Source organism: Sorex fumeus, unplaced genomic scaffold, assembly GCF_029834395.1.
Source record: "Sorex fumeus unplaced genomic scaffold, SorFum_2.1 ptg000122l, whole genome shotgun sequence".
Classification (NCBI taxonomy): domain Eukaryota; kingdom Metazoa; phylum Chordata; class Mammalia; order Eulipotyphla; family Soricidae; genus Sorex; species Sorex fumeus.
Window position 1 is genome coordinate 6,551,138 of NW_026606179.1, and position 12,669 is coordinate 6,563,806.

Consider the following 12,669-nt stretch of genomic DNA (forward strand, 5'->3'; position numbering starts at 1 on the left):
CACCTTCACAAACACACCTAGAAACACAGTTCAAACAATAGTACAGTTACTAGCACACTTGCCTTGCACAGAGCAAGTCCCAGTTCAATCCCTGCAATACTATATGATCCCTTGAGCACCTTTAGGAGTCATCCCTGAGTGCAGAGCCGGAAGTAAGCTCTGAGCACCACTAGTTGTGTGTACACCTACCAAAAATAAAAACAAATAAACAAACCAAAAAAAAAAAGGGGGGATAGATATTTCCACCACTCTACTTCTTACAGTTTGTCCATCCAAACTCAAATTCCATTCCCCAGTTAAGTAGTAGGCTTGGGTAGCTTCTGGTGGTTCATCACCTAAATTAGCATTTTCCTCCTCCTTATTCAGGGGAAGATATTTGATCTTCAATCAGCCATTTACTGAAGGACACATATGTGGAGTTTCTCCAGCCAGTGGAGATAACACGCAGCCCTCACAGGAGTGAGATGATGAATGTAGACATAAGTATCATATGCACTTTCTGTGTGGACTTATTGAGCTTTCCATGCTGAATCCTTGGAACAAGATTGTAAATCATTTGGTCCTTAGGTCTCTCTTTGAGAGAGACATCCCACACTCCAGATGCTGTTATTTTATTTAACTCCTATTTTTGTTTGTTTGTTTGTTTGTTTCAATGCCAGAGATCAAACTCAGGGCTTCATACATGTGAGGCAAGTACCATACCTGAGGTGCATCCTTGGCCCCTCTCAAAACCCTCAGTTAAGAAACTGAGACTTAGAAAGGTTAGCAGCTTTCACAAGTGTCAGACTTTCAATGACACAGCAGGAACCAGGTCCCTGGCGATTTCAGTCTCTGTCCCTTTGCCGTTGGCCTTGAGGTAGCCAGGTTCCAACCTCCACCAACCCACTAGCTTGCTAGCAGGAAGAGAGCAGGCAGGCAGGAATTTATCCTTCCAGACTGAGATCAATGAGCAAAGAACAGCTCAGTGCATGGAGTCACCTTTTGGCAACTCCATGGTGGCTGCCTTGTCCTGCTTTGTGTGTGCCCCAACAGAGTAGGATGTTCAGGGAGGAAACAAGCCTGGGAGTAACCCGACTTTGCTCCTCTCCTCCTGCTTAGGGTGCTCTGTGCTCACACTGCAGTCAGTGAATGTGCTGCGCAAGTACATCTCCTTTCTGGACCTGCCTTTTTCCCTGAGCCATACCCAGGATGTCCTCTTTGTGCTCACCAGTGAAGAAGTGGCACGTGCCAAGGTAAGAATTGTGAATTCCTGGACACTTCCAGTCCAGATCTACTTCCCAGAACCTCTGGCTTCTCCAAACTACCTCTGTATCGACCTAACCGAGGATCTTCCATAGTGGTTCAGCATCTGTTTTAACATTGTTAGCTAGACCTCGGGACTCACTAAATTCAGGGGCTTTCATCTCCGCCCCACCCCCCATCCTGTTTGTTGTTGTTGATGCTGATGTTGCAATGACTGTGGGGGTCAATCACATTTGGTCACAGTGCATCATACTTGAGGTGTAAGTGCTACCAGAGTGGCGCCCTGGGTTGCAATGTTCAGATGCTCTTTTGGTTGTGCTACCCACTGGGGGTTGTGCCTTTGGGAGACAGGCATACTCAACAGGGCAAAGGGGCTATTCCTGATTCTGTGCTCAAGTAACCCTTTGAGCTGAGCATGTACTTCACAAGCAAGAGGCCTGTGTTCAATTCCCACTCCTGCATAGTCCCCAGAGCACCCAAAGAGCAACCTTCCTGCACAGAGCCAGGAGGAGTGCCTAAGCACTGTCAGGTGTGATCTCCCACAAAATATTTAGTTGCATCTTCTGTTTAAGGAATGCTACAAAATATATTTCTTGAGTATATCCTAGATCTCTATCATATAAAGTATGGGGTTTTTTGTTTTGTTTTGTGTTTTTGCATTTTGGGTCACACCTGGCAATGCACAGGGGCTACTCCTGGCCCTGCACTCAGGAACCACTCCTGACAGTTCTCAGGGGACCATATAGGATGCAGGTCGGCCACATGCATGGCAAACGCCCTACCCGTTGTACTATGGCTCCAGCCCCTATCATACAAAGTATGTTATTACAGATATTTATACAGCTCTAAAGCTGATAGATATCAGCTTTTCACAGATCTAAATCTAAACCCATATATTTAGAGATCTATGGATTTATATATATATAGATCTGTAAAGTTTTTAGGGTCCAAGGCTATGGCTCAGCACTAGAGCAGTTGCCTTGCAACAGATGTGGGCCAGCAGCAAAGCTAATGCCTCAAATGAGGCCCTGGGTTCATCCCTGGTACTGAAAATAAATCACAGATCACAGATCATCCTGTTATTCGTCGATTGCCTCGAGCAGGCCCCAGTAACGTCTGCTTCATCCTAGCCCTGAGATTATATTCAAGGCTCTTTAGGAGAATGAGACCCATCATTGTTACTGGTATTTGGCATATTGGGTATGCCATGGGGAGTTTGCCAGACTCTGCCGTGTGGGCAGGCTACATTTGGTAGCCTGCCAGTTTGTCAATGTAGGAATGAGATGTCACTGAAAATAAATAAATGAAGAAATATGGAGCTGGAGAGATAGCACAGCGGGTAGGGCGTTTGCCTTGCACGCTGCCGACCCGGGTTCGATTCCCAGCATCCCATATGGTCCCCTGAGCACCGCCAGGAGTAACTCCTGAGTGCAGACCCAGGAGTAACCCCTGTGCATCGCCGGGTGTGGCCCAAAAAGCAAAAAAATATAAATAAATAAACAAAAAATAAATGAAGAAATAAAATAATTTAGTTATGGTAGAGAAAAACAGATACTCAGGGAGACCATTTATTGATGTTACATTTAGCCAAATCTGTTTTTACTATCTGCCTTTTTAAAAAAAACAAACCACTAGATCTGAATAATACACTAATAGCTATTTCCTTCACTAGGCACTGTTCTTTCTTTCTTTCTTTCTTTCTTTCTTTCCAGGGGGCATAGCCAGTAGTGGTCAGGGCTTATGTTATATGAAGTGTATGGGATGGCAAGGATATAACCACAAAGGCCAGAGCCCTACTCACTGTACTGTCAGCCAAGCTGCTCATTCTTCTAAGAAGTGACTGTACTGCCCCAGCTTTCCTCAGTCAGTGGCACAGGAGCCCAGTACACCAGCTTTCTTCCCTTTAAACCTGTGCTGCATGTGCATGTGCTGCAATGTGAGATACTGGGACAGAGATTAGGGATGCAGGCTCCAGGGCCAGGCCCAGGGATGGAGCTCAAGAGGCGCCATCACCCGCAGCAGGAACAGCAGCAGCAATTGAGACTCTAGGTTCCAGAGTCACTCGGTAGCTGCGGGTACCAGGTCTTAGGTCTACATCTGCTGTAGATGATAACCTGTAACAAAAGAAACACGGTAACAGAGTACTCGATTCCAGAGTGATTAAAATTGAGGTGCTCCTGAGACTGAGTGCTTAGATGCTGTTCCACCACCTGCTGTTATCACAGGACCGTAAGAAGGGAAGGGGAGAGGTTAGGTAGATAGGACTGGAGACTTATCTTGGTTCTAGAAAGAAGGCAGAGAAGGCTGTGGAAAGGGGTGTGTCAGATGGGAGTAATGTGGAACAGAAAATAACAGAAACAACCTTCTGAATCCTTCTAGAGAGCCATGTCCTGCCACCACAGTCAGCTCCTCTGGTTCCGCCGCCTCTATGTTCTCTTCTCCCGGTACATGAGAATCAACTCTCTGCACTTCCTCTGAATCCTGAAGACTTTTCTAGTCCAGTAATCAAGGAGAAAAGGACCAGGAAGTCCAGAGTCTGGTCTGGAGCCAGCTCATCTCCTGAGCTAAAGAAGAGCCCCCAGTGGGGCAACCTCAAAGCTCTGCTCATGGCGGGTGGCCCTTGGGTTGCCCGGGCTCCAGCTTCTTCACAGTAACCACCAAAGAAACTGAGCTGAGAGAACAGTAGCTACCAGCAAGTTCTTGTGAGAAAGTGATCGCGTAATCACACAATGATGTCAGACACCAAGCACAGAGCCTGCTCTTACTAGAAATGAGTGTAAGAGTGCTCAGAAACCACTTCAGTTGCAATAATAAAGTATTTTTACACTATTGCCAGAGTGGGATGTTTCATTAGTTCAACCATGATCACCTTCATTTATCTTTGTAGTCTCTCACACTTGCATTTGGAGGACACCTGGCTGAGGAGCTTAAGTGCTGGTCATGTGCTAAACACTGCTTTTTGGGGGGAAGTTGTCATGGGGCAGAGGGTTTCAGGGTTCTGAATCAGGACCTCACATATGTGAGAGATCTGCTCTACCACTGAAGTGAAGCCCTGACTGTTCTGAGAACTTTCTTAGAGATTTTTCATGTCCAATATCTCAGCTCTCCCTCCTTTGGGCAAAGCTGAAAATAGGGAAGGAAATGGGAATCACTTTCTCTTGAAAACACTCGAGTCAACGTCTTAGAATTAACACCCGATGTGAAGTGCTCTGAGAGGTGTGGTTGGAAGCTAATGGTCCAGGAAAGTAGCTCCAGACAGAGCAGTGGCTCCAAAGCATGGCGAGCCTGTGTAGAAGAATGACCAGGATGAAACCTGAGGGCTCCAGCTCAGAGATAATGCTTGAAACACAGAAGGATCTGGCATGCAGACAGCACTAAGGAAAGCTGAGATGTTCTTATTCTCAGACCCAGAGAACACGTGGCTATTACACAGAGGTCGTTACATAAGTCAAATCTTGACAGAACAGATCTTGAGTGTATTATCCAAGCTAGTGTTCCTCCGCCTGTCAGATAGAGGCCTGAATTACTGTCTCCATAGTGACTAGGTAGCAATCAACTTCTTGATTCTCTTCACCCAAACTTGCTCCACTTTGCTTAGTCATTATTACATTGAATGCCTTCTAGAACCAAATGATCCTTTATGATCTATTGGCCCTAAAGATGAAATTGGATGCAACTCTGGGAATGCTATCTACTTTAAAAGTGGAGAAAGGATGGGGGTGGAAGGCGGGGGTACTGGAGAGATAGTGTAGGAGTCGAGGTGCATGCCTTTCATGCGACAGATCCTGGTTGGATCCCTGTGCTTCTCTAGGTGTAACCCTGAAAGCCCCCAGCAGAGCTGGGGTGATCAGCTAATCCTTACCACGAAGGGCTGGAGCAGCACCATGTCCCCAGGCCCTCTGAGTATCACTTGGACATTGCCCCCACAAAAGGGGGGCAGCAAGAGGTACGATTCCCCTTCTACCTCCCAGTCCTCCTTTCAGGGACAAACACAGTTACCAAGGACATGCTGTTTGCTTCTGCACATATTTATGTGAATAGATGTCCCCCTCAGAAATGGTCGCATTCCCTAACACTCCTGCATCTAACTTTTTTCAGTCAACAATGTATCTTGGAGATATGTCCCACATTGCCTTATTTTTAAAAATAGTATCATGACATTCTACACTCTATTTTACTGGTCTACTCACAAATTAGGGCTGGAGCGATAGCACAGCGAGTAGGGCGTTCGCCTTACAAGCGGCCAACATGGCCGACCCGAGTTCGATTCCTCCGCCCCTCTCGGAGAGCCCGGCAAGCTACCGAGAGTATTCGATATGCCAGACACAGTAACAACAAAAGTCTCCAATGGAGATGTTACTGGGCCCGCTCGAGCAAATCGACGATCAACGGGAGGGCCTTTACCTTTACCTTACCTTTTACTCACAAATCATTTAACTAATCTTAAATGCTAAACATTCAGAACTCTAATATCAAAAATAAAAAACAGCATTTATTACTATAAATATAACCAGTGCTTCCATGTATATGTATTCTCTACCTCTTGACACATAAAGTAAATCCACAGTGTACATTACTAGACATGGAAATGCTGAGTCAAAGATTCTGTCACTTTACTAGAGAGCTCCAAATTGCCCTCCACAGAGTTAATGTCAGTGCATGTCTACCAAGGTTTAAAAGGGTTATTATTTAATTATTTGTTTCTTTATATAATTTAGGTGTACTGACTACATACTTAAAAATTTATTTTACATTATTAAAAAACATCAAAATATTTTATCACATGAAAACTATTTTAAATAACAAAATATTTTAAAATTATAGATGTTTACTGTAGAAATATGACCTTACTAACTAGATTAGTGAGGATACATATTATTTAATATTTATTTATTTAGGGGCTATTACTTATGGTGTTCAGGGACCACTATGTCCATGCGGAACCATATGCTGTGCTAGGATTCGAGCCTGGGTCAGTAACATGAAAGGCAGGGACGGGAGTAATAGCAAAGCAGGTAGGGCATTTATTTGCCTTGCACGCGGCCGACCTGGGTTCAATTCCCAGCATCCCATAGGGTCCCTGGAGCACTGCCAGGAGTAACCCCTGAGCATCGCCAGGTGTGACCCGAAAAGCAAAAAAAAAAGTAACATGCAAGGCGAGCACCTCACTTCCTATACCATCTTTATGGCTTGATAATTATTTTTCTATTATTACGTGTATGGGTACATTCATTTAACAAAAATGAAATTCAGCTATTCATAACTGAATTTGTCCATTTGAACTTCCCCCTTCCCTTTATTATTGTTGTGCAGACTGGGTTGGTTGTGGGCTTACACACTTGGATGTGTTGCTCACGCGGCTCACGCTCATGTCTAAGTGGTGGTGCTTGCTCAGGGCCGCACACTTTGTTGTGGTGCTTGAGATCTGACACAGCAGAGCAACAGAGGTGCCTAAATTCAAGACACCTCAGGCCCGCAGGGCAGATACTCTGAACCAACCACTGAACCAACCCTGCATCCCCATAACCTGCTTGTCAAAATTTAGTATGTCTTGTACATTTTTCACTTTACTAAATATGATGTCATTGACTTTTCTAGTTTTTGGTATATTAGTAATACTGTGGTTATCTTTGTGTTTATATTATTGATTTTAAAAATATTTCTTAAGCCCTGCCATAGAGGCAGGCAGGAGATAGGGAGTGGGGAGTGATGGGAGGGAACCTGGGGACACAGGTGCTGGGAAAAGTACACTGGTGGAGGGATGGGTGTTGGAATATTGTATGACTGAAATCTAATCATGAACCGTTTTGTAAGGATCTATCTCACAATGATTCAATAAAAAACTTTAAAAATAATAAAAATAAAATATTTCTTGAGGCCTTTGTGTATGAAGATTATAAAAAGTCTTAGGGAAGACTGAGAATTGCTTTCCAGAAAGGTGATTTGTCATTGTGTTTCTCACAGTAGGTCTGAAGACAGTCTGTTTATCCACATTCTAACCAGGGGAAATGACTTTCTGCAAACTACTACACTTTCATATGGAGGGAACTAGGAGCTGTTGGCACTTTTATTTCATTTATTTATTTTTTGGGTGATGCTGGTGATGCTTAGGAGTTACTTCTGGCAGTGCTTTGGGGGACCATATGGGACGCTGGGGATTGAACCTGGGTTAGCTGTGTGCAAGGTTCTACCGGCCCTGGCCCTGGACGCTTGTTTTTGGTGGTTGTTTCTGGGCCACACCTGGCAATGCTCAGGGGTTACTCCTGGTTCTGCACTCAGGAATCACTCTTGGTGCTGCTCAGAGATCTATAAGGGATGCCAAGGATAGAATGATGGTCGGCTGTGTGCAAGGTCAATCTGCTACCCACTGTACTATTTTGTCATACTATTTTGGCCAGTAATGGAAACCAGAACTTCTGCATGCAGAAGAGTTGCCTCATCCCTTTGAACCATCTTCCCCATTCCCTTTTGCCCCTTTTGTATTTTATATCACATGCATATATTATCTACTCAAAAAAATTTGTTTTTGGCTTTTGTCTGTTTCGCAGGCATACCTGGTCATGCTTGAAGTATCCCAGACCAGTGCTTGGAGTCACTCTGGCAGTGCTCAGAGGATCATGTGGTTCTGGAAGTCAAATCCAGACCTAATACATGGAATATGCCCCCCAGCCCACTAAGCTAGCTCTCCAATGCCCCCTCAATATTTCGGGAGCCACCTGAGCAGTCAGGAAACCCTGGACAACTCTGCCCATTGGTCAAGTCTGATTCATGCTTGGGGCCGGTGTTATGATATCATTCAGGCTCAGTCGTGGGGGAGTCACCAGGACCACCCCCGTGGTGCCCAGGAGCCTACCTCCAAAGCTGCACCTGGCAATGCTGAGATGGGGCCTCTGCAGTGCCATGGACCACACCCAGACTCTCCCCCGTGCAAACATATGCTCCAGCCTTTGAGCTATCTCCTGGCCCTCTAAAATATTTTGAAATCCTACAGGTTAGAAAGATGTGTAGAGTGTAGGGCCAAATCCATAATATAGGGGTTAAGAGCATGCCTTGCATGTGGCCAAAAAGTTTGGTTCCCCATTATGAAACTGTGAGTAGTCCATGCTCAATTCTATGCATTTGTTCCCTGTAAAAGAAAGATATGGTATAATTGTTACTTCTAGGTGGTGGGATTTGAGTCTTAGTTTCTAATACTTAAGTTTTGCTATATATGCAGTCTATTTTTAAGTAAGCAAAGTATAAGAGGAAAATGAAAAATAAAGCAACATTTTAATATTCTGCATGCCTGGGACATAGTCCAGTGCAGTGCCCATGCCAAAAAACAAAAAACAAGAAAACCCTTAATTAGAGACCGTAGGGCTGGAGCAATAGCACAGCGGGTAGAGCCTTGCACGCGGCTGACCCAGCTGACCTGAGTTAGATTCCTTCGCCCCTCTCGGAGAGCCCGGCAAGCTACCGAGAGTATCTCGCCCGCACAGCAAAGCCTGGCAAGCTACCCATGACGTATTTGATATGCCAAACACAGTAACAAGTCTCACAATGTTACTGGGCTTGCTCGAGCAAATCGTTGAACAATGGGAGGACAGTGCTACAGTAAAGACCGTAAAGATGAATACAGCAATAGGGTGCTTGCCTTGCATGCAGCCAACCTGGGTTCAATCCTTATCACCTCATATGGTCTCCTCCAGGCGTCACTAGAAGTGATCCCTGAGTGCAGAGCAAGAAGTAAGCTCCGAACACTGCCCCCCAAAAAATTTTTTAAACAAACTTAAAGGAATTTTTTTCCTGAGTACATCATCTACTTGATATTACATATTACTAACTTGGATAATGCCAAGAAATATATACCCAAACACCAAACCACGATTTGATAGGGTTAGTACTGTTTCTTACGGTGCTTGTTTTATAGTGAATGCTAGTCTGGAAGACACAGACCCCAGAGGCACCTGAGCTGTGTGTTGGGACATTCGGATGGAGACTACCTGTTATTCGTCGATTGCCTCGAGCAGGCCCCAGTAACGTCTCTTTCATCCTAGCCCTGAGATTATATTCAAGGCTATTTAGGAGAGTGAGACCCATCATTGTTACTGGTATTTGGCATATTTGGTACGCCACGGGGAGTTTGCCAGACTCTGCCCTGTGGGCAGGCTACATTCGATAGCCTGCAAGGTTGTCCAAAGTAGAAATAAGACAATAAGATGTCATAAAAAACATTCTGTTAAGGTGTCGCGCGGCCGCAAATGCGGCCGCGCGGTTCCGGGATCTGGATTTTATAGTCTCTGAGTCTTGGCCACTGATGGGATTACACGGCGCCAGGGGGCCAGGTGGTGGGTGTGACCCCCGCCTACTGGAATTTGGAGGATCTGGGTGGAAGATGCTCGACTCCAATTCGAGTAGGCTTGGAGGTCTCGGCCCCGGAACCCGCGTGGCTTTGTCCCTCTGCCAGTACCTTCATGTATGCGGAGAATGGTCTCAGCATGGTGGTGGCTGGTCCTGGAGGTCTTCGGCTGCCGTAGCCCTGGTCGGGGTGGGGAGGAAAGCTCAACCCGCTCCCCTCCAAGGGACTCCGGGAAGGAACACCCAGGCGCGGGGGCAGAGACTGCACTGTTCTCGTCCGGGATCTGGATTTTATAGTCTCTGAGTCTTGGCCGCTGATGGGATTACACGGCGCCAGACCTCCAAGCCTACTCGAATTGGAGTCGAGCATCTTCCACCCAGATCCTCCAAATTCCAGTAGGCGGGGGTCACACCCACCACCTGGCCCCCTGGCGCCGTGTAATCCCATCAGCGGCCAAGACTCAGAGACTATAAAATCCAGATCCCGGACGAGAACAGTGCAGTCTCTGCCCCCGCGCCTGGGTGTTCCTTCCCGGAGTCCCTTGGAGGGGAGCGGGTTGAGCTTTCCTCCCCACCCCGACCAGGGCTACGGCAGCCGAAGACCTCCAGGACCAGCCACCACCATGCTGAGACCACTCTCCGCATACATGAAGGTACTGGCAGAGGGACAAAGCCACGCGGGTTCCGGGAGACTACCTGTATACACAAAATGGTGGATTCGGTCACACTCAGGCCCTGAATCAAAGGAGATTTTTTGTCACTGTGGATCTGGTGGTAGAAAGTTTGTCACTTGATGACTATCAGATTTCGATCCTAGGCCACCTTTGGCCTGGACATTGGGCTTAATTTTCTTCAGTAGTGAACATGATTTGAGTGTTGCCCTACTTTCCAATATGTCTGGGGGTACCTGATGACCCTCAGTAGTCTCCTAGTGCTTAGTCTTGCCATGGCTCCGGTTTTGCTTTTTTCTTCTTTTTTTCCACATATGTTACTTATAATAAAGAGACTCTTTTTGTCTGAACCAGAGCCTGAACTTTTTGTTTCCGATGAAGTCACTTCTCTTCAGTGATTCTTCAGTTTGGGCTGCCTCCAGAGTAGAATTTGTCCCAATTCCCAGAGCCCCGGTTGTTCTTTGTGCTGTGTCTGGCCCCTCAGGAACTGTGACAGAGTGGTAGGAAACCCAGCAGTTTCTGTTCCCTGGGTGTTGGCTGAAGTAAATCACAAACAAAATTACATTTTTTTAAAAATGTTTATTAAAGTGAGGAAATGAACACAGGAATAGTCTGACAGATTTTATTCTTAGAGAGCTCAGGTGAGCCATGACAGTGATCAAACAGTCCAGAAAGTTCTACCAAGCATTCTGGGCTTTATGGAGTTGTCAATAGTCTGATGCACCAACTTCTAGTTTTTCTGTCTTGGACTGTTTCTGTTATCTTGCACACAGGGAGGCAAGTCATCAGGGCAATTAAACTTTAACTTATTTATGTGATTCCTGGTGGTAAAGTCCCTTTGCTCCTGCTTTGATCTTCTTAGAACTGCCTCTGGTCAAAGATCGAGATGTCTGTCCTGTAGATTTCATTTCTTCACAGGCTTATGGATTTCTCTGCCTGGCTTCTTCACAGAGAAGGGCAAGCCTAATTCTGGGCAGAAGTCTGATCAAGGACCTTCAACTTTCTTCCAGCTTGTCATGTCAGTCCAGGGAGAGAGGTCCTAGAATGAAATTTCAGTCTTTGCAGGTCAAAAGTGAGAACTGGCGACCACCTGCCCTCTGAGGTGGCAAAAATGAGCTATTCATAGGTCTCTGACACAGATCACCCTCATGCGCCCGCCTCACCCCACAGCCCGCAGCCCGGCAGCCAGTCCCAGAGAATCTTAGTCAACTGGGTTCTTATTTGATTGTGTGATTATTCATTTCATTCTTTCTTTGTTGAACATAACCACTTAGCCTTCAGAAATTTTCTCCAGGGCTGCAGCAGTTTTATAACTTAAACTACCCCCCCACCCCCCTTCTATAGGTAAGGTGCCTGAGGAGCTGGAGAGGCCCCTCTGAACAGGTGTTGCAGCTGTGCTGATGAGTCAGCAGGGCAAGGGGCTGCCTTCAGATTTTTTTTTTCTTTTTGGGTCACACCCGGCAATGCTCAGGGGTTACTCCTAGCTCTGCACTCAGGAATCACTCCTGGCAGTGCTCATACGACCATATGGGATGCTGGGAACCAAACCTGGGTCTGCTACGTACAAGGCCGTACCTGCTGTGCTATCGCTCCAGTTCGGATCATTTTTATAAAGAGACAAGTCTTCAGGTTTTTTCCCTCTACAGTGCCAAGAGCATGCACCTCACATTCCCTACCATATACTTTTTCTCCCAAAACATGTGTCCCCTGGGCTACAGCACACAAAGAGGCTCTAACTGACCCAGGGCCCTAGCAACAGCCCTTGCGGCCTGGAGGGGCGTCATTCCTTACTGGGCTGCTGCTCTGTGCTCTCCAGGAATCTGGAGAATCTAGTAGAATCTATTAGAGTCTAGGATCTAGTAGAATGTTATGACCCTGTCCTAATTCAATTATTTAAAAATGTTGGTTCCAATGAGAGAAATTTCACCTTTCCAGCTATTGAAATTGTCGCATCTCTTAGTAATTTTATACATGTACTATGAATACAAACAGATTATATTTTCAAAAGATAATATCATGACTAAACCTTGGAAAAATGTAGACAAAATAGTATTGAATATTTAAAGTATGGCATTATTCACTAGCCCTACAAACAATACATTATGGATATGCCTGATTTGCCAAAATCACTTTGTCAAGTGAAGCTATAAAGTTTTCAAGACTACAAACATGTTGAGAAGTTCATGCTGATAAGGAAGACAATGAATTATCTTATTTTTAGGCACTGTAGCAATGTAGCACTGTCCTCCCATTGTTCATCAATTTGCTCGAGCAGGCACCAGTAACGTCTCCATTGTGAGACTTGTTACTGTTTTTGGCATATCGAGTATGTCACGGGTAGTTTGCCAGGCTTTGCCATGTGGGCGAGATACCCTCCATAGCTTTCCTGGCTCTCCAAGAGGGGTGGAGGAATCGAAAA

The 12,669-nt window shown here is 45.7% G+C and overlaps 1 protein-coding gene across 2 annotated transcripts in view; it reads left to right on the forward strand.

Moving 5' to 3' along the window:
- PIGL (phosphatidylinositol glycan anchor biosynthesis class L) overlaps window positions 1-4,289 on the forward strand; it is a 61,360-nt gene extending 57,071 nt beyond the window's left edge. For both annotated transcript variants that reach the window (XM_056136598.1, XM_056136599.1), the window contains 2 exons: window positions 1,099-1,232; window positions 3,622-4,289. In XM_056136598.1, coding sequence (XP_055992573.1) covers window positions 1,099-1,232; window positions 3,622-3,720 — 233 coding nt within the window. In that variant the 3' untranslated portion in view covers window positions 3,721-4,289. The remainder of the gene's footprint in view (window positions 1-1,098; window positions 1,233-3,621) is intronic.
- The last annotated feature ends 8,380 nt before the right edge of the window (window positions 4,290-12,669 follow it).